At 38.3% G+C, this 22,925-nt stretch overlaps 1 protein-coding gene across 1 annotated transcript in view; it reads left to right on the top strand.

Annotated features, from left to right (window-relative positions):
• sv2ca (synaptic vesicle glycoprotein 2Ca) overlaps nt 1-22,925 on the top strand; it is a 41,401-nt gene that overhangs the window by 10,160 nt on the left and 8,316 nt on the right. The window contains exons 2-4 of the mRNA XM_036598969.1: nt 1-690; nt 10,573-10,753; nt 13,047-13,198. Of these exons, the coding sequence (XP_036454862.1) occupies nt 102-690; nt 10,573-10,753; nt 13,047-13,198 (922 nt within the window). The 5' untranslated portion in view covers nt 1-101. The remainder of the gene's footprint in view (nt 691-10,572; nt 10,754-13,046; nt 13,199-22,925) is intronic.

Raw genomic sequence — 22,925 nt, 5'->3', positions numbered from 1 at the left:
ACTCATCCAATGAGAGCCAGGGAGTTTGAGGTTCTTCTTTTGTGGTAACTGCAGACGTCAACCTCCCTACTAACTGCAGAAGTTGAGGGGAAGCTCCCGGCATGGACGACACAGACCCCCGGGACCGAACGTCCCTGATGAAGGGAGCCAAGGACATCGCCAAGGAGGCCAAACGGCAAGCCGTCAAGAAGGTTAACAAGGTTGTGGACCGGGCCTCGGATGAGTACTCTCACAGCCGTGCCTACCACCGTTTCCAAGATGATGATGATGCTGACTACTACAGCCAGCCAGAGGGAAACTATGAGGGCGATCACGCCAATGATGAAGAAGGCTCCAGTGATGCCACTGAAGGCCATGATGATGAGGACGAGATGTACGAGGGTGAATACCAAGGGATCCCTTCGGACTCCAAGCCTGGGGATGGACAGGTGGCTCTGGGGCAGCCTGTGGCGGACGGCCTGAAGGACCGGAGGGAGCTCGAAAGTGAAAGGCAGGCGGATGAGGAGGAGCTGGCACAGCAGTATGAGCTGATTATCCAGGAATGCGGGCATGGGAGGTTTCAGTGGCAGCTCTTCTTCACACTGGGACTGGCGCTCATGTCAGATGGGGTGGAGGTTTTCGTGGTAGGCTTCGTTTTGCCCAGTGCTGAGACAGACATGTGCGTGCCTGATTCAAGTTCTGGCTGGCTAGGTAAGTGTCACTGCATGATAAGCTAATACATGGTGCACTGAAAGTCAAGGTTTAGGTTTGCTGGCCCACCATCAGCTGCATGGCATTTGCCACACAAATGTTTACAGTACAGGATTTAAAAAGGTTTATGTACTGGTAGCGAACCTGAAATCAAAATCAATCTTTTTTTTACTTTGTTAATTCATGTCCCTAGTCATGTTAAGCGTGATTCATGATAAATTATCATTTAAAAGACAGATTTGTTTTCCCATAATCTTCATTCTAGAGGAACTTTCAGAGTCAGAATTGTTCACAGTGGTGGTGACAAGAACCAGACGTCTGAAGAGTTGAATGCCTCTAAAAGCTACCTTGCAGAGAGTCATTGAATTAAACGGTTTGAATCCATTTCCTGATGCATAAGACATTGTTTTATGATTGTTTTGGCCTAAGATTTTGTCCTAAAACATATTTTTGTAAATTCACTGGAGACGTATATGCAAGCTTTTGTTAGGCAAAATAGTCCACAAAGAGAATTATTATTATTATTGTTATTTTCAGATTCATTACTATTTTACCATTATTAACATTACATATAGAAGACACATGTAGGCTCACTGGTGGTTTTAGATAGTAGATAAAGGGTAGATATTTGCGACCCCATAGATCCTGTCACTGCCACTGTAAAAAAAAGTCCTCTTCTTTCTCAGAAATAACCATTTTACATCAAACTACTGCAAATTACCTTTGTTTACATCTCAGTGACTGACTTGCACAGAAATTTGAAAAAACTGGTGGAATTTCCCATTAAGTACTGACAGTGTCCACAACTTGCTCAAAAAACAATATTGTGATCAAATTTATCATAATAACAATAAGATATTGTCATATTGCCCACCTCTAACCCCAGTATCTCCTGGAGAGGAAACTTTGCTGAAAATTGATTTGGTAATAAAAATAATTAGTATTATTATAAAGAGTTGGTTTAAGAATCTTTGTTTTCATTTGTTGCCCAGTATCTTATGTGGGGGTACTGATTTTTCAGATGGTCAGTAAAAGTTTGGGGTGAATTGGTCACTGGCATTTTTTCTTTACTGTAGTGTCATCAAATCAATTAAATTGCCTTATGTGTGTCACGAGTAAATCAATCAACCCTGAGCCAATCTATTTATCTCTCTCTCTCTCTCTCTCTCTCTCTCTCTCTCTCTTTCCTCCACATCCTTGTCTGTCTGGGGAGAGCCCTCTGGGCATCGCATGGCACGCTCTGCTTCCTTCTCTTTCATGCTCCCTCTCTCCCTTTGTCCTTCCGCTGTCAGTGGCTTTTAAGGCATAATCGCACGTGGCCACCCGTGACCATCACTGCAGCCTGGCCTTTGAGATCTGAGATGTTCATCAGATGAGGAGGGCTTTTCAGGTCCTCGCCCAAAGGGGGCAGAAGTACTGGCTAAAACGTGACTAATTTCTTGTTCGTTCCTCCATGATGTTGTTTTGTACTCAATGATAGGAGAGATCTGTAAAACTAGCGGAGCGTTTTAAGGAAAAAAGTAGATCTGATTCTCCCTAACACTCTCTCACTCTCTCTCACTCTCTCTCTCTCTCTCTCTCTCTCTCTCTCTCTCTCTCTCTCTCTCTCTGGCTCTCCTTTTTTCTCTTCCCTTTTCCAATTTTTTCTTAACAAGCTCTCCAGGGAATCTAATCTTTCTGTTACAGTGAAGTGTGTTGAGTCATAATTGTTGCACTCCTCTGACGTGATCCTCTTCATTTGTGAATGTCTGTGTAGTGTCTCCATCACAGTGCTAGTCTCTTAGAAACAGCATGAATGGGAAAATTGTTGTATGTTTAATGTATGGCTACAAAAGATGGTCTGACCTCTTTCTTTGATGAAGTGCCTAAAGGTCACTCAGAGTCATGAGTGACCTTGGGAACTGCAGGGCAGTTTGGATGAGCGTAGTTAATTGCACCTATGCATCTTCAAAACAATTGTGCACTAAAGAACAACTGGCGTAGACAAAAATTAACAAAAAGTCCTAAACTGGTCTCATTATTTACCTGCTAATAGATACATTATATGTCCAGAAATATCCAGACACTACTTCTAAGTAGTGAATTGAAGTACTTTAAAGTGCACACATTACTGACACCAGCGTTCAGTTACACACACACAGTATGTACACATCTCCACAAAAAAACACTGCCAAAGGATGGGGATGCTCTGGAGCAGCTGCACATGAGCCTAAGGTCATCATGTCCAGTGCCAGGCGAAGGTTAGAGGGTATAAAGCTCCCCAGCAATGAGCTTTAGAGCAGTGGAATTGTCGTCTCTAGGGTGATGGAGCACAATTGAATACCTTTGGGATGACTTGGAGCGCCAACTTGGGGTTGTAATTGAAATGTATAAGTGAATTACTTTATAACCTACACACTCTCTTCCTATCTCACATTTAGCAGGCTAATGTTACAATCTCATAAGTCTAGTAGATTTTAAAAGAGGCCATACATAAAAAAAGGCCTAATGCCAACCCAACCACCAGACCAAGACAGCATGAACCCAGATAAGATGGCAAAATATCAACGTCAATCAGATTTGAATTGCCATTCTTTTAAGGGATCATAGTAAGATATAGTAGATAGTAGTAGATATAGTAGATAAAGTTGTTTATGTTAGCCATCTACTGTATTGATGCATAATAGTAAGATATAATAAGAGGAGAAAAATGGACTCAGGGGAGAGCTAATGCCCAAAACCAGCTAGAAACAAAATCAAACTAACTTATGTTGGATGAAGAGAAAAATACAAACAACTACCCTGACTCCTTGAACCAAACCAGGAGAAAACAGCAGCAAACAAAACAGGGCACTCACCCCCTTCTTTGAAGTACGAGAGTTCCATGATTCATTATAAGAAACACTCAGATGATTTTATTATTATATATGTTCTTGTTTTAAAATAACAGTTATTTTCTAACGTCATCTAGCTAACCCACAAGTCAACAAGGGTTGGATGCTGTGCATGCTGTGATGTACAAAGATGTACAGCAGGATTTTTTGGAACATATCCAAACTGTATCAGAACAGATTACATAAAACTAAATGTTTTGACCAGAAATTTTGTAATAATCAGCATCAAATCACCAAATTTCACACATTTGCATGGTTGTATCTGGCTCAGTTTTGCAGTTCCTTATATATTTTCCACATCAGAAATCATTGGGCTCTTTTGGCTAAATGCAATCAAATCCTTACAACAATGTTCCAACATCCTGTGTAAAGCCTTCTGAGTAGAGTAGAGGCTGTTACTGCAGACTGTGGGGAGCAACTGTTGTTGATTTCAGAACAAATATTGTATGAACAAGTGTAGAATAACTAGATTCTGCAGCATCCAGAATTTCAATCTAGCTAATTTCTACCATCATCTGCAGCCTCTAATGAGCTCTCATTAGTTGTGTAATTCTGCTCAGTGTTGTTTAAAAAAATATTCTAGATCAGCCTTTATGCCAATAAACATGGCTTTAAGAGTCTTGCAGTGTTGCAGTGGAAGTTAGTGAGAAGAAGATGCTGTCATTAAGTTCTCAGTAATTTTTGCAGCCCCTAATCAGCATTCTAACATTGGCGCTCACTTACACCAGGTCCGGGACAAAACTCTCCGTCATCCACCTTCTCCCTCCCTTCCTACATTTACATTTACATTTACATCATTTAGCAGACGCTCTTATCCAGAGCGACTTACAAAATGTGCTTTGTCTATCCAGAGAAAGAATCTTCGCTAGCTACCAATAGGTTAGAGAGAAAGCCAGTCCTCCCTCTCTCCCTCCCCCAACTCTCCCTGTCCCCTGTCTCTCTCGGTCATCTCTATCTCTCACACACACTCATACACACAGTGTATAAATCCTGAGTTCGTCCACGACTCTATGTAATGCATAGCAGGCACCAATGAAAGAAGAGTGCAAAGATCCAGATGTCCAGTACACATAATGCCAGTTTGCTTTTGGTATTGTAAAATATTGTCTATATGATTCATTCATTCATTCAGTATTTTATACATTGTAGGAAAAAATCCAGCTGTATATGCAACATCTATGTCTGCTGGTAGTTCTAGTAGTAGTAGTGTTATTATGCAGTAGCTTTCTAATGTGGGTCTAAGGACATCAAGGGTAACCTAGTGGTAAGTGACAAAAAGAGAGTGAGAGCGAGAGTTAGGTGTTTGGATGAATTTGGTGATTGTGATAATTGGTGATAATGCTGTTTGAATTACAAAATGCAGTTAGGGCACTAACAGGACTGCATGGGAATCTGCAAAGCTTAGAATGGGTTTATGGCCAAAAGGGGGACTGCAGATAGGACGAAGATAATGATGAATATGACAATGAAATTAATTATGAGGATAGTAATAATGAATAATAAGCTTTCGTATGGAACCTTTTGCACATTTACAGACCAGCAGAAAGAAGCTGAATTAAAAAGCACTGCAAAAATACATGAAAAGAAGGAAATATTCAATAATGGAAATGTAAAATAAGTATGTCATAATGAGAATTACTGATAAAACACAATGTTGATATTCTCAAAGATTATAATAGAAAGCATACATTTTGTACGAATAATTATTTGGGATGTATCGAAATTTGAATGGTAATGAAAATGAGAAATACTGTTTCACTGTTTCTATGAGGTGCATAGAAAAGTCATTTATAATCTGTGCTCATGTCAAGTATCAATAGGGGATACAACGCTCAATGACTTCTCCGCTACAGGTACGATACCACTTGATAAAACAACTTCCTGCACAATATGCAGAATAAAGCAAAACAACAGAAGCAGAAAAGAAAGTCCCGGCAAGCACTCTGATGCCATCTGTAGCCACAGTTTTTAAATGATGGAAAAATTCGCAAATGACTGTGCCAGAGAGCGAAGTATAACTAGAGAAATAATGGAATTCATTGCCTTGGGTGACCGTTAGATTTCGTTGTTATGTAAACTGTTTTTATTTATTGTAAGCTTTTTCGGTTTCCAGTTTGGTTTTTAGCCTGATGTGGCGGAATTTTGGTTTTGATTTTGGTGCACCCCTAATAATTTGTGTATATGACAGTGAGAATAAAAGATGGCTAAGTATGGATCCCTGTGGAACACCATAGAAAACAGCATAGTTTTTTATACATAGGCATTAAAGTTAACAAATTATTCTAGTTGAATAAGCATTGGAGCAGATTCAGAAAGACCGGTGCGGCTGTCAGGTTAGTTGAGAAATTTTCTGTTTTTCTGTAGTGTTCCATAATTTAATAGAGAATCATATTTGGCAAGGACAGAGCAGAGAAAGAGGGAAAGGCTTTTATAAGAGAGCATGAAAGTAACAAGGAAATCCCATTCGGTTCCTTTTCTGGATTCTGCTGTAGAAAATCGTGACTCTCCTGTTCTCCTTAATGTACAGGCACTCTCAACCTCTTTTCTCATGCACCACTGTAAGAAACGTTTTCATTATCTAAGTCCTTCTTTGCTAAATTAAGAAATTAACATTAATTTGAACGACTACAGGCAAATCAGTCAAACCAAAAAGAAAATTGCTGCATCATACAATTAGGATAATGGACTACGCTTTGAGCAAGTGTGTTCCATTAATGCTGACACAGAGCCAGAAGGCTCTTTTTCTTTTTTCTTTTACTCTTTTTTTTTATCATCTACATCTTATCCTTGATCTTTCTTTCTCTCTCTCTCTCTTTCTCTTCGGCTGCGCAGTTGTGCTGTATAGACCAGAGGCAGCTGAGCATGGCTAAACTGCAGTGAAATCACACCACTGCAGAGATTTCAGCTCCTGCACGTCTCCTCTGTGTGTGTGTGTCAGAGCCTAAGTGATACGAATACCAGCTGCTTCTGAATATGTGCCATCTCGCAGTCTACAGTTGAATCCCTGAACGTCTTCATTTCTGTATATTTGTGCTGATGATTCTAGAACATTATCAAAAAAATAGGGCAAAGTCCAAACGTAAATAAGAGTAAATACTCCTTTCACTGTAGATCAGTGACTCCTTATCTAACACAAAGCCAACCCCACTGTGGAGGTCAATAATGTAAGCAAACTGTTGGTGTAAACACTGTCTTTTATTTGATAGTCTTGCCTGAATTAGCGATTGTTTTGAAGTAAAACCATGAATAATACACAGCTCCTGTAAAACAGTTCCACTCCCAGTCAGGAGCATCAAAGCATGAAATCAGAAAAAAGGCTGCGATGCAGCTTGAACATTTCCGCCGCTCCCCGGCGTTCTCTCCAAGGATCTGACAGTGCTGAAAAATAATGCTTCTCTTCTCTTCTCTTCTCTTCTCTTCTCTTCTCTTCTCCTTGTTTTCTATACTTCATACATTCTTTTTCTTCTTTCCTTCTTGTTTACTATATTTCTCTTCTCCTCAGTCTAGTTTACTTTCGACATGCTTTCTCTTCTCTTCTCTTCTCTTCTCTTCTCTTCTCTTCTCTTCTCTTCTCTTCTCTTCTCTTCTCTTCACTTCTTAATTTATCTTTGTTACTTGTCATAAGGTACAAATGTCTGAGGCTCATTTTTTTGTACAGCTGTTGTACAATAAATTTTTGGGATCATGAACAAGAGGGTGAATCTTGTTGCTTCATGTGTGCCTGTATTTACATTTATGTGAGTGAGTCCTGTTTTCTTTCCTGTTGCAAGCTGTTTTTTGCTTCTCTCAAGTTTGTTTCTCCATTTGGAACAGTTGCCATCTATCCGTAGAGCACTCCCCATGTGGTTTTCAGCAATGTGGAGTTGATGATCTGGCCCTTTAGGTCCTGCTGTGAAAGCACAGTCACTTTGTGAAAGCTTGTCCCCTACAGGCATCCGTACTCCCTCTCTCCCTGCAGTGTCACAGTTCGCCTCACCAATGCCACTGCCTGGCATTTACCAGCAGACTCCAGTGCACTCTACCATTCTACAGCAAGATGTGTTCCCTTCACCTCACGTTTCTGAGCACTCCTTGTGGTTATTTGATCAGTTTAAAGAGACCCCACTTTGGCTCAAGTTTTAAAATGCTTATATTCTGACCGTTCCTTTTTCGTCAGTGCAATAAAATAGCATAATACAGTTATTTGCTAATCTATTGGGTATGATATTGTATTTCACAAAGTAAACCTGATTACCTGCATAGTTTTTAATATGATAAGTTGTTCCAAACTGAAAAAAGAAACCATGGTCATTTATGTAAACATTTTTGAAAAGCTGAGTTTCCTGAAACTTTTGCCAGATAATGTATCTAACATAAATGTATGAACTATAAGCAAGTGGGCATCTTCTCAGCGTTACATGCTGGATATGTTAGATACTCATATTTTGACAGATGTTTTGAGATGCTCTTAAGAAGCATTGTTACATGATTGGTCAAAAAATTAAGCATTTCTGTTCTGGCAAAACTGCTGACCAACACATTTAATGGAGACAGAACAGAAAAATAAAAATCACTCAAAACAGTACAATGTCCTGTTTTTTCAGTTATTCTGCTGTGTTGCTACCACTGGGGCCTTTGTAGGGAAGGACTGGTGTACTGAGGGTGCATTTAATCCATATTTCTGAATACCTGTAGGAGTAATACCACTAGCTTTGTCTAGACCTCATGCCTACTTAACATCGCTTAGTAAAAGAATTTGGCAAATTGTGTAACTTGTATACACAGTCATTTTGTGGTGCTATTTGACACCAAAATGCTATTATAATTCATGTACAGTTTGCATTTATTAATGATTATTTGTCTCATTTTGCCCATTTTTTCATGTCTAATTTTGAACAACATCAAATCAGAACAACATGATATAGGTTGACAAGAACTAAAAATGTCTTCTGAGACTAGGTCCACCTATTCTGTAACATCTGTGTCCTCTAGTATGCTAGCAGACGCAGCGCAATGCGGCAGATTTTTGCCCTAAAATCGTTGTTCCATCGCAGGCGTGTTTCAGTGAAGGAATGAAACGTTTTTAATGAAATGTGTATCCCCTGAAGAGACGAGGCTTTTCCACGTCACTGATTCCCTTCTCACTTTCACACGCTGAGCAGTGCTTGCTGCTGTAACAGCAAAAAAAAAGGCAGTTTGCTGCCTCTTAATAGTTGCTGTGTTTGTTCTACAGAACAGACTGTGTATGCTTGGTCATATAAAAAGCTGCAACTCAGACATTGGGCTGGATTTTACTGTCTGAAATATTTTGGGGATTTCGTGATCGTGATGCTGTCACCCATGGCATAAAAGAGCACTTCCCGATCAGTTGTTAAACAAGGACTATTAGAGATTTAATTTGTGCTGCACATAGATTTTTTTGGAATATTCTGAAATGTGCTTATAGTGTTTTTTGGTGTTAATCAACTGATCGCAGAACCTGTGTGTATTTACCCATTACAGTTAGACTGTGGAAAGCTTTCTCTGCATACACACTGCGGCATTCTCATTCTGTCCCTGAGCAAGGAGAACCCTACATGCTCTGCACATTAATTTAAAATCTGTTTTATAAGGAAGCCTGGTAGCCAAGGACTTAGTGAACCATCTGCAGAATTGTATCAAATACTTTACTATATATTTCTGCATCTCAGCAGTGATTATATGATGTAGTATTTAAAAACATGCTGAATTTTCTTATTCAGCACACAAACCTTCAGAAGTCTAGAGTTATCATTTTCCTTTTGCAATACAGTTGCAAAGTTATGTAATTAATTGTATTTGACTCACGTTTTGCATCGACAAGTTTAAATCTGTGCTTCTTTTTTCTGTTTTTTTGTTGTCAGACAGTAACTAATCCATGGCAGAAATGTGCACAACTACCATTTTATCAATTTCAATTCATAATAAATGTTTCTTACGAACACGAATGTGGTATGCATTGAAAGTTTTGAATGCATATGATCGACAGAGTTTCTCCTCTTGTTCTAATGATCTATGAGGAATAATTAACATAAAACTAAACTACATGTACATTGATTAAGCTTTATTACTTACTAGGGAGGATTTTTGTTCTTTTGGTGGACAAAATGTTAAACTCCCTTTAATCTCCCCAGCTTCACTCAAAGTTACCAGAGTGAACTGAATGAACTGTTGATTGATTTTTTACTAGGTAAGTTTTCTCAGTGTTCTTGATTAGGATTAAGATGTTAAACCAGGGACTTTTGTGGTAGATTAAAAAATTAGATTGGGTATACACAGTCCAGGGTTGAACTGCGTGACTTATAGCCATTTTCACATTACATAGCTTATTTAGAGTATCCGCCTCCTTTTTCAGCTAATGGAATTCTGCTTGGGGTAACCGTTAAAGCATTCCAGGGTATCTATGTTTTGTATCTGCGTCCTGCTCAGCCATTACAAAACTGTGTTTAGCAGCATTTACTTAAAATTTAAAAGCATTTATGAGTACATGCTGTGACATAGTTCATTCAGACTGTGGTTCATGTTGTGCTGAATTAAAGATGCTGATGTGATTTATTAAAGAGGCTTCCAAAAAAAGCTTTTCTGAAGGATTGTGAAATTACTGGCATTTGTAAAGCTTTAATGGGTTTAGTTACTCTATATAAAAAGGCTACCATGTGCTTCAGACCTTAATTTTCAATCACCATTTGTTTTGCACTTTAAATAACAAAAAGATCTTCAGGGGAAAATACCAATCCTCTTTAAGATGCATTGGGGTTGTAATTTTGAGACTTGAATAAATGAATAGCTATCAGCAATCCAAAAAGAATGGAAAAAGGAAGACTTACTTACACAGAAATTCTTAGTGTGTCGTGTACCAAACCAAGCAAAAGAGACACTTTCCAATGCTCTGCTGCTTCCTGAGTATCATTTCTTCTATCTCTGTATATTCCCCCCGCCTGAGGCGCATGCACCTTCTGTCTCTGCTTATAAACTCCCTCTCTTTTCTTTTCCTCTTCCTTTCTTCTCCTAGGCAGCATTGTATACCTGGGGATGATGGTGGGGGCCTTCTTCTGGGGGGGCATGGCAGACAAGGTGGGCCGACGGCAGTGTCTGCTCATATGCATGTCCACGAACGGCTTCTTTGCCTTCCTGTCCTCCTTCGTGCAAAGCTATGGCTTCTTCCTGCTCTGTCGCACAATAGCGGGCTTTGGGTGAGTCTTCTGCACCCCTACTCTCCAACCCCCCACTCAGCTTTTATAACACACGGTTTCTCCAGCTTGATGTTAATGGAGCGGCACATATCTTCAAGAGCATTTAAGAGAAAGTCTGTCTTTTTTGGTTTATGGGAACAATCCATACATTAACATACAACCGAGAAGGATAGCAATTAAATGAGGGTGAGCAGCCATTTGAGTTGATTGTTCTCTACATCAGCTCATTATTTATTTTGACCAGAAGCGGATCTGGCGTCATCTTAATGCATTTGGTGAATTGACCTCAGTTGCATAAGCAAACAAATGGCATTAAATATATCTTGATAACATATCGTTGTTGTTGTAAAAAAAACTCTGTATCTCTCAAGTGGTAACTTTATCAGAGAAGGACAAAAATGGGCCTTATTCACAACCGTTCTTAAGAAGAAATTTCTTCTTTGAACCCACTTACACAGGTTTTTTTGAAGATTCTTTTATGAAGTGTTTTCTTATTTCGGAATTGTTCTTAGGTAAAAACAGAATCTACATACACTCAAGAGCACAAAGATTCAAACAACTCTGCGGTTTAAGACCACGTCATGAATGTGACATAGACTTTTTCTTAGGAGTTTTCTCAACAACAAATTTGAGAAAAAACTTGGGAAATATTGATAAATGAGGCCCATTGTTCTTAATATCGATTAATGTAAGTTAAATTTCAACATTTCTGTTGGTCCAGTTTGTGAATGTTTGTTCATGAAATGTTCACTCAACATAAAGGGCAGATTTTTTTTCAGACGGTTTAGAAATATTGAGTTATAAAAAAACTCAAAGTAGATGTGCTAACAAACATTGTCTGTTTCTTTCTGTACACTGGTTTCTGGACGTTGTCATGAGAAATGATCCAGTAGGGATCTTTTATCAACTCTGCTCTAAACGAAAATGCCTTCTCTTTGCTTTAGATAATAGTCTTTTTCGGACAGACAATACATTACATCTGCCCAGATCGATAGCCGCTGCAGTGGCGCTTTCATGACTCCCACAGCTTCTGTCACTGCTCTGTCCAACTGCCAGTGGATCTGTGCTTAAAGCACTTGGCTTCTGGTTAATGGGATTGTTGTAGTGTCTTTGAACATATTTTATATATTGATGATGTGTAAAAATTATGCCACACACTTTTAAGACCCAGTCAGGATTTTTTTTTTAGTGGTGAAGTACATGAAATTGAGGTCAGCCTGCTCAGTCTGTCTATATCAACTGAATGAATCAAGATATAAATCGCCTGCTGGATAAATAATGATCATTCAGAATTTATTCAAAATTTAAAAATGAAAGAACACACGATTTCTGCCACATATTTAGCCAATCCAGGTAGAGAAAAAAATCGCCTGGAACTAAACATCTAGATTGAGGTTGCTTTTATACGGGATGGCATCAGTTGATTCAAAGTGTGCACTAGAGGGTCTACCAGTGCATTGTTGTTGGAGGTGTTGTTGTGCTACTTATTATTTCTACTATTTAAAACATCTTACCCTCAAGGAATTCTAAACAAATGACTGCAGCCCACATGGTAAGATAGTCTACACCTGCATAATAATATAATAATTTAATTCACTATTACTGAATTATGTGTGCTTTTAATCTGCAGGGAGCTTGTTTAATTGTTATTTTGATATTTTGAAAATGGTCAGACCCCAAGTGGTATCAGTAAGTTAGTAACCCCTTCTGTAATTGACTTTAAGGCAGCTACACATGAACTATTTGGTAACTACCATGAAACTAATATGTAATTTGATAAATTATGTGCATGTCCACATACAGGGGCTTGCATTTTAAGATGTTATTTTAAGATGGCAATCATTTATGCAAAATAATTTCTATTTAACAAATATATACCATCTTTTGGGGGGAAAAATATGTGCAGTGTTAAGGGGAAAAGTCTACAAATGTTGTAATCTGTCACTTCCATGCCTACTTCATATTCTCTGAAATGTACAAGGAGTTTAGTTTGGTTAGAGGAAAGAGTTGCATGAATTTCCAGAAAACTTGATGTTAAGAAGAAAGTCTTTTCATTTTTAAAGATGGTCTGTTTTTTAAAGCTGACTCTGTAGAACAAAGATAGTCCCTTTGCAGACAGACTGACTTAGGTACTGAAACTATGAATAGAATTTGAATAACTTCCTCAAGGTTCTTCTATGCCTTTTATCCTAAGGCCGTTCTTGAATGCATGTCATGACTTCAATCATAGCCCAAGCCATGAGCTTTGCTTTGTTCATTTGATGTTTTCTTTTGTTCATTTGATCTTTTATAGGATTGGTGGAGCAGTACCCATTGTCTTCTCTTATTTTGCGGAGGTGTTGGCAAGGGAGAAGAGAGGTGAACATCTCAGCTGGCTCTGCATGTTTTGGATGATAGGGGAGATCTATGCTTCAGCCATGGCCTGGGCTATCATACCTCACTATGGTAAGCAGAGAGGGTTCATAGACAGTTCATGGATTCACAGCTTTCCCAGCTGCTTTGTCTTCAGTGCATCGTGGAAATGTTTGATATTAGTTGTTGTCCATCATGGCTACCATTAAGCAATGTTAGACAAGCCTTAAACTGATGATGCCTACAAATGCTACACTCAGACAGATCAGTAGTGTCTATCAAATGAAGCAGCACAACCTAGACTGACATAAGGATGTAACACCTTCAAGAAAATCCTGTAGTGGCTGGTCAGGGCCGCTAAAAACAAAGTTCCTGGCAACGCTACGTTGGGTTACCAGCCACGCGACCTGGCTAGCAGTGACGAGTGTAAGCGTGTGCAGCCGCGGAGCTTTAGGTTAAGTGATTAATGTGTATGGAACACACTGCAGGGATATTTAAAGGATAAAGGCATTCCTGTGGGGGGAGGCACAGCACTATGATTTATGAGGACCTCAATGCCGGAAATAAGCTGCACTCATCAGTAAAGAAACTAAAGAAAGGAGGGGAGGGGGGATGGTGGTGTCTGGATATGAAAGAAAGAGCCTTGCAGCCCGAATGGCTCTAGTGTCAGAGCGTTCTGTTTTTTTCCCCTTTTTTTGGTTCACAATGATTGGAGTGTAATGAGCTTTTTCTCCTTGCCTTGTGAGACAATGTGCAGGCAGAGCGTGATTTATGAATGACCCGCAGATAGTCTGAGGAAGATGCAGACACACAGGCAGTCAGCTTGACTAACCTTAAAGCAAAATTTTGCTGCTAATTTACACAATTTCCCCCTTACCCCAGTAATTCTTATCATGTATGTAGTCGAACATATTTAGTGTCCAAAATTTGCTTCTTTGGGTTTCACTAGAGCTACATGGATAATGTAGCTAACAAGTAATGGAAGCTTATACCCATCAGTTAGCATCAAGCAAATTCCATGAATTTGAAGTAGGCTTATATATGTGGTTTTTGACACTGTATAACATGCTACTGTGAAAAAAGCAGGCGAGCACATACATTGCATAGCAAAGAATAGTAGTAAAGCAAAGTTAAACTTTGCATGTTTTTATAAATGTCATTGTTTTTATAGGTGCCACACTAGACCCAGTTTGAGGTGGGCTACATGATTTTTAGCCAGATGTGAACCCCAATTTGCCCCTTCCGATAGATTTTCACAATCTTTAGCATTTTTCAGGCCGGAAAGGTCTGGTAGTGTCAGAACAGAAATGAGTCACTCCTTAGCCTTTGAGCTCTGAAGTGATCGGAGGTTCTCCAATACTTTCAGGCATGTTTGATATTTACAGCTCAAAATGTTTGCGAGTCCTGTACAATGAAATGGTCAGTGATGAATGATTCAAGCAATAGCCAGTGACAGAGTGAGGAAAGAGTAAAAAGGTGGACTGCAGAGACAGAGGAACTGCTTAAGTTTAAGAAAATAATCACTCTCTTTACAATTTCAAGTCAGCAGGCAGTTTGTAGTAAAATATTTCTCCAGCTCTGGCTGTGATATGTGTTTTAACCCCATATTCATTCCCAGTTTGTGTCGTTGCTACACTTTTTCTGCGTACATAAAAACACAAGTAGGCGCAGTCTGGTTTAGCTTTGTTTGTATCCCATGATAACACAGGGAGATCTGGGATTTTGAGTGCTTGTGGTAGACGAAACTCGTCATGTGTGTTGTACCTTCTTTTTGCCTTATCTAATTATGTAGTGTGTAGGTCCGTATGACAAAGTAACAAGAAGGATGGGTGTTAATTGTGTTATGTGCTCTGTTTTCCAAATCTGTTAGGATACATGTAGTGTGTGCCTAACTTTAGAAATGGAGATTGCACAATGCTATTAGGTGTCCATGAGCTTCCATTACTTGTTAGCCGCATATCTTCAGTACAAAACTTAAGAAGCAAACCTCACACACCAAACATGTATCGACTGATAGATAATTTCTGAGTAAAGACAAATTGTGTGCATTTGATTTTGAAATCAGTTGTACCTTGTTAGTTTGTCCTGTTGTGTCTACATTTTGAGACCTCATTGCAGACTATGTTTCACCTCCACCTACCACCGAAAACACTTAGCTAGCTCAGAGACTCTTCCCAGTATTGTGTTTTATTTGAAAAAATGTTTGAGCTACAGAAGGAAAATACATTTTAAGTCAAACTATCATTGAGTGTATCACGTAAGTGTATTAAGCTGCGTCATTCTCATTGAGTATAATGAGAATCAATGGGAAATATCCAGGGGCTCAGTAAAGAGGGGTGAATACATAGTGATGGTTTGGTCACGGTTGGCCACTCTGGGCTCCCTCAAGCGCTTCCCATCCCTGTTTTATTACAGGACACTCATATTCCTTTGTCTTCTTTTCTCTGTATCCTTTCTCTCTTTTGTTCTTCCCGTCTCTTTTTCATTCACACCCCCTATCATGTACTCTTTCTCGACTCTCTCTCCCTCCTCATTCTGTCTCCCTCCCCGTTTCTCCCTCTTAGAGTGGGACTACGTGCCTAGCATGCTACCGATTGCTCCGCTTGGTTTTGAGATCTACTGAAGAGCAGCAGTAGCCAAAAGCTGAGTAACAGCAGAAAAGCTCTATGAGTTTCAAACTATGAGGCATCACGCTAGTGGAGAATGGAAAGAGTGAGAGGCGTGGCGGGTGATGCATGGAGATGTGTTCACCTCTTCATTTGTCTTAAACAGTTCATTAGATCCTCCCTGCTGGTTACTCACTTCTCCTGAGCTGCTGGGAGCCGTCTAAGTAGCACAAGCAGCGCTGCAGTGATCCTACCTACAACAGCTTAATACAGTGTTTTGGCTAGAAATCAAATTTACGTAGTTTTACACAAAATGTAGTTTAGCATCAGTGCATAATAGTAAACTGGTAGGGTGTAAGCCTCCATTATTTGGTAGCCACATAAACTTCGTAACTCCAGTGTAAAACAAAAGAAGCAAACTTCAGACAGCAAACAGGTCATCAAATGCATTTTGAGTATTATTTGTCCCCGCCTGCTGGTACACAGTAATGCAGTCAGACGTCAGAAGATGTTTTAGAGGTGGGCAAAAGTTACATTTTGATCAAAGATTATGGGAATTTTGTGTTTTAAATGTTATGATGAATTAGGTTTAATATGATCAGGGGCATGAACTAACAAAGAAAAAAGGTCCATTTTGACCTCTTTTAAAACATTTAGGTTGACTTTAACTCTTATGGATACTTGTATATGAAAAGCACATGAATATCAGAATAAATTTCCCTGTTCGTTGACATCCATATGCACACATGTACACAGACTTCCACTCCGTCATTTTGATGATCAAACGCTCGCACTTTCAAAAATACTGAAAATGCTTTCCTGTGAAATATCCATCGCTTTCAGCTGCAGGCAGGGGTTGAGGTGCAAGCTGCCGTTCATTGATTTCACATTAGAGGGGTTTTGGGAGGGAGGGGTTTTCTGTGCAAATGCAAACTGCTGTCATTTCCAGCAGTCACGACACTCTCTCCTTTTTTTTCTTTTAACTGTTTCTTAATGCTGTTCTTCTTTTCAGCAGCCCTCCATGACACAGTTTTTGAGAAATGTAGTTTTTTCCAGTGTGCTAATGCTCCTTTTGTGATGGGCTTCTGTGCGCGTGTCTGCCTCTGTGCGATCTCTTGTAGTTTTGTATTCACATATACGTGTATGTGTTGCCGTGTGCGTGAGTCAGATTTAATCCCCCTTCCAGCAGCAGTTGTATTGGCAGTGATGCTGGCTCTCCAGTATACACAAGCGTAAAAAAAAGTGCAGGTATGCCGGCTGCTGCTGACTCAGTCATCCGTACCTTCAGTCAATTATGTACATAATCCACATAATGAGATTTCCAATGACATGGGCGAAACATGAACCCTCTGGGTCTGGCTGCTGCGGCCTCACACAGAAGGCAATTACAGCAGCACTAGTTCCCCGTGAGTGCAACCGTACCTGTTTTACACAGCACAAGGTTTCAAGAAGACACACACACTCACACACAAGTTTGTTTTTATACATTGTGAGGACGTAGGGTCCTGCAGTACTGTGCAAAAGTCAGAGACTACCCTTCATTTATTAGATGAAGGATAATCCAGTTGCGTATGGAAGGAGAGAGTCAAAGGAAAATAAATGAAAGAACAGGATTTCCCAAAACTGGTTCCGAAAAAATGGGACTCCTAACAATCATGCAAGACCTGGTAGCCCACCAAAACTGTCGCCATCAGATAAACAGTACTTGATCATCTCTGTCCATTCTTCAACTGTGAGAAGACAACTTAATGTTGTCTCAGCATTTTTGAATATGTTTGGGATTGCATGTTTTTAGTGTTTTTTTTTCTTGACACTGAAAATTTTTTGACTGTTTTGACTGGGAAAAAAAGAAGGATGGAACTGTATGCACAGTACTGTACATATTTCTATGTGGTATTCAGGTTTTTTCATTAAATTTTTTTATTGTCTGTACATATATACACCAAGTGGACAAGTGCATAATCCCCGCTTCTGACAATTTTATAAATAAATTTACTTACATGTAATAATAATGTGTCCCATATGGTTTTGCCTTTTCAGTTTAAAAAATGAAATGTCTAGCTTTTGTAAAAAGCACTTTTTCAAAGTAAGGACCGTTCTGTTGCTCGGCATTAGAGATGACATAATGGTGTCACTGGATACCAGTGTCAGTATAATTTTAAGGCAAATGATTTCACAGCTTTTTTTGAGTTAACTCAAATTTTGACTAAACTAAGCTGAGTTAACTAAAAAAACCTGCAAAGTCACTTGCCTTATAATTTTAAGCTGCTTGAGTACATTGTTTGAGTAGTTGGAGCATAATAGAATAGTTTTGGATGCTCATTTTAACCATTTTGAACCAGGTATCTCACTGGCGAGCCATTCTGAGAATTTAGCTATGGCACAATACTTGTTTAAATCTGCTGCCAGAGTAACTACGATGCATGTATATTCACGTTAGCCAGAGTAAAATGTGTCTTTTCAAAGATTCTTTTACTGGTGGATGCACTGATTTTTTTCAGAGTGAGCATGTTCATGTTCACTTCTTATTGATTTGCTATTATGTTAGTTGTATCATGCCATTTAGCATGTATAGAGGATTATATGTTATGGGAATAATTTCTTAGTTTGTGGCCACTACATAAATATTAACTGTGGTAAGTATACATATTTACTATATTAATAAAATGAGTTATTATTGATCTGAACTATTTGTGAAATGTGTCCAGAGCAAAGTAATTCATTGCTACAAAATACTAAACCTAAGGCTATAATGGAGGTTAAAATTTTTAATTGCTATTGTGATAAACAATGTCACAATATGCTTTTCTGAGCATTTTGTTAGTTCTTAATGAACACTGACTAACTACATGTTTAATAACAAAACAGAGCATATTCCTGTTTAATTAGATTTAGTGTGGTGCAGGTTGTGAAACATTGAATAAAAATCATTGCAGTTGTAGGTTTATTTATTATTGTATTTTTAATGTGCCTCTACAGGTTCTTTGTTCCAGCTTATTAACTCTCAGAAAAACGAAATATCATATTGTGTATCATATATTGTGCAAATATCTTGTAGCCAAAGTATTGTCATCTAATATTTTGGCCATATTGCCCATGCCTAGGCTATAATATATAAAGTATGAATAAAAACTTCATGTTAGGGCTGATTCATGTTATCTGATGATTACCTCTATAATAATTTATTTTAAGTTGTTTTTGTTTACATATTGTTACATTTATTTCTTAGTTGAAATTCTTGTACTACCACACCATTGAAACCCAAAAGCAACAAATAGGTTAGCAGTAGTCTATCTGCTGAAATTAAAAATATGATCAAATTCCAAAAAAAATCAAGTTAAAAAAGGAAACCTTTGAATTATTTTATTAAAGTCTCTATGCAGGTAATAAAATGTATTAAAACTTTATGTTACGTATTTATTTACCATTAAATGATCCTGAGTGGGGAAACATCTGATAGGTCATTGGGTAAATGTTTCTGCATTAAACATTGTTTAATGAAAGTAATAATAAAACACTGCTGATGTATGAATCATATACCAATTCATATGTTTTAAAACATCCTTTACATATCATACAAAACACTGAGACATCATGTGATTAACCGGCAGAAATAGGCATATTTTTGTGTTGGGCTTAAATGGTTAAGTAGATTACTTAATGAAAAAATTGCTCATTTTAAAACTTAGTTTTTAAAGAAAGAATAACATATGTATTCGCCTTAATATTAGCAGTGGTATCGGTGGTATCCTTCTGTTGTTATGTTAGTTCTGTTTTTGTCTGTTTTTCATAATGGGGACATTATTGTCCTGCAAATGTATGAAAACAAATGAACATGCACATATATACCCATGATACGCATGGTTACATGTATATTCTCTCTTTTTCTTTTTCTTCAGGCTGTGCTCATCACACACAGTCCTCAGGACACCCCACCACACACACACCCACTCACACTTTTACACAGCTCTCACATTCACTTATCTTTAACATTGCTGTCTTACAGCCCACATACTCCGAAGATGCAGGTTCTTTAACATCAGGCTTAAACAGTCACATCAGCCATCACTCCCCATGTCTTTTCAGCACACACTTTAATCCAGGCATCCATGTATAATCGGCGGCATTTATCAAAGCCTTATTTAAATATTCAGTGGATTTATTCAAAGCTGTCATTTCCTTGCATTAACACACACCCACCCACCTCCGAAGCCTCCCCCTCTCCTCCTACACAGTGGATTAGTCTTGTGATAATTCTTCCAAAAAATATAAATACCATTTCAGCTTGTGCCTGTAGGAAGAATTTTTGTTGGGAGGACACATAAAACGTCGTAGAAACAAAAAAGATTCACAATAAAATTCACAGTAAATTAATAAAGTTGTCAAAAGATAAATTAGATGCGCAAGGTTTCATCTGTGTTCCGGATGAACTCTTTGGAAATGTCAGGATATCATGCTTGATTAAGTAAAAGACATTGTAACATTAAAGCAGATGTTAATTTATGATGTTGGATTGCTACAGTATAGTTAGGCTAGGTTAATTCTGATCAAGCGTAAATTTTAAAGGCCATATATAAGGAAAAGAGGTCAAGACGTGTAAGGTTTCATCTTTGTTTTGCTTTAACTCTTTGAAAAAAGTCAGGATATTGTGCTTGTTTAAGTAAAATATTTTATAAAGCCTTATTTGAGCTGCATTTTTTTTTCCTGAGCAAATTACACTCTGTAATTCATAAAACCCATAGCTCCTTCGGTAATAGTAGCCCTGTTTGAATTGACCTCACGGTAAGGTAATAAAAAATAGTCAGTGGCACCTCAATTTTTTTGGTGGCAAGGCTAACTGTTAAAATGGAGCTCGGATTGGCACAGTTCCTTCATCCTCAAGTTTAAGCCAGGACTGCTGTCTTGTTGGCCAGTTTTTGTTAAGTTTAATGAGCCCATATCACTAGTCTAATGCTGCTGTATCTGGCATCAGTTAGGAATTAAATTTTGTCGTTTGTTTTTCAGACCTGTTTTATTTTAAACAAGAATGTCCAGACTAGGACTTTATACTCTGCTTTATGTGGGGAAATTTGGGAAAATTACACAGATACTTTATCTTATCTCAGCCAAGATGGTATGATTTATCATAGCAGATATTTTGATATATGATTGCCTCAGTAGTAGTAGTAGTAGTAGTAGCTAGGATGAGCTCATTCTGGTAGAGTGCAGATGTTTCCTTTAAGGCCACATTTACAGGTAATTTCCAGTTGAGATGTAAAAAAGTGTTACAGAATGATAAGAGTAGGACCCTGTATAGAGTCTCACCATTTCACTGGCACATTACATTTCTGATCATGAAATTTTGGTGTAGCTCTCTGCTCTACCTCAAATGGGGATTATTACATGGGCCCAAATTAACTTTGCTGGTCGTGTGGCTAGTTTTATAAGGTGTAGTAGACCATACTGAAGTATTAGAGAGTTTTGAGTTTGGTGGATTCTGACACTTTGTTCAGTTATTGGGTGCCTTGTGCACATTGTGCCCCCTGTTGGTAAATGTTGGTGAATCACAGAGATTTGAGCAAGTGTTGTGCCCTCATATTGGGAGTATCCTACAATAGGTACAACCAGCATCTAGTGAATTCCGCATTCATCTGGACTTTTGTATATGATTTAACATTCTGGATTTTTTTTGGTCTCTCTCTTTTTTCAAGAACAAAGAAAGTATCACTATGTTTTTTTATGCTATGTGTAAAGAATATACGTAATACATTGATAATAATAACAATATTAATAGTAATACTGCTCTTGCAACTTTTAATATTAATAATAATAATAAAAATCATAATAATAATAATTGCAATAGTAACAGAAACAGCTATAAATATTTTTACTGAGCATTACTGTTTATGGCTGGCATGAATGACAAGCACATTTGTGATTTTCTAACTATATTTTCTAAACAGATTTAATATTGGCCTGTGCACTATTTTTATCCTCCCTGGAATGATTGTTGATAGTCTGGAGCCTTACTATTTAATTACTTAACTGCTCCCTTATGATTGCATTAATTTTACTACCCTGTACTTAACTGAAATGTTCCTCACTTTCATGAAACATTCTGTTTTCCAACATGTAGCCTAACGTTACATTTACTGGACTCCCTTTAGGCAGTAGGTAGCTTCTAACTAGACACAGTTAGCCATTATCAGTGGGAGCAAAAACAATGCTGGAACTGAGGTTCTTTCGTTACGTCTGAATATCATTGTTGTGCTGCTGTGAAATGTTGCCTCCACTTCTGCCTAGTGTGCATTGCACCGTGCTATCACTTTCATGGGTCTGGCTGTGATTTCTTATGATGGAACGAAAGGACAGAAGCTATGCTGTCCCTGAGGAGTGTATTAGAAATCTAGTAACATTAACACACAAATGAAATTTATAGAACCATTAAAAAAAGATAACAATGCACCAACAAAAACAAATCTACATCTAGAATTTTTTATAATAAATGTAGTTGACTTTGAAGTGGAGCCTTACTCCGCCTCCCTCACATAACACTTCAGACATATTTATGTGTGATTCTATATTAATATCAGCACATTTCATTATGAAAATGGATTTTACATATATTTCGGAGTCGGACTCAGTTTGACTCATGTGAGCATATGTTGGCATATGGGATTCTGAAGATTAATGAGAAATTCTCTGTGTAGCTAATGAAATCAGTAGTGGTAGCAAGAAAAATGGTGCCCCTCTAATTCAAAAACACATCCTATTAGCCTGTCCCTTTATACCTCCTGCTGCCTCCTGCTGTGTATTGCCTCTTTGCATCCATATGCAGGAACAGAGTGGAGATTATTAATTAAGCTATGCTTTTAATGACATCTTGCTTAAAGAAGCAGCTGGGGTTCTTTAGCGTGAAAGATGCAAATAAGCACGAGGTCACATTGGACATTTATCCAGCACAGTGACCTACTCATCTATGAGACAAGAGAAAGGAGTCAGGATACTTCGATACCTTTACGTATGGACTGGATTTTTTTCATGTTCCGTAACAGCAGATTCTGTTACTCATGCCAGTAAAAAGATCATGACAATACAGTCTCTTGGAAATCTGCATAGTTCCCAGCAAATCTAAACTGCCCATCAAATATTTGAGGACAACATAACTCCTTTTGAACGACATGCTATCACTGTTGCACTTCAATTAATAAAAAACAATACCTGCATAGATATTA

This window comes from Colossoma macropomum, unplaced genomic scaffold (genome assembly GCF_904425465.1).
Source record: "Colossoma macropomum unplaced genomic scaffold, Colossoma_macropomum, whole genome shotgun sequence".
Classification (NCBI taxonomy): domain Eukaryota; kingdom Metazoa; phylum Chordata; class Actinopteri; order Characiformes; family Serrasalmidae; genus Colossoma; species Colossoma macropomum.
The sequence above is the reverse complement of the archived record's forward strand: the minus strand, read 5'-3'. Positions and strand labels throughout refer to the sequence as shown.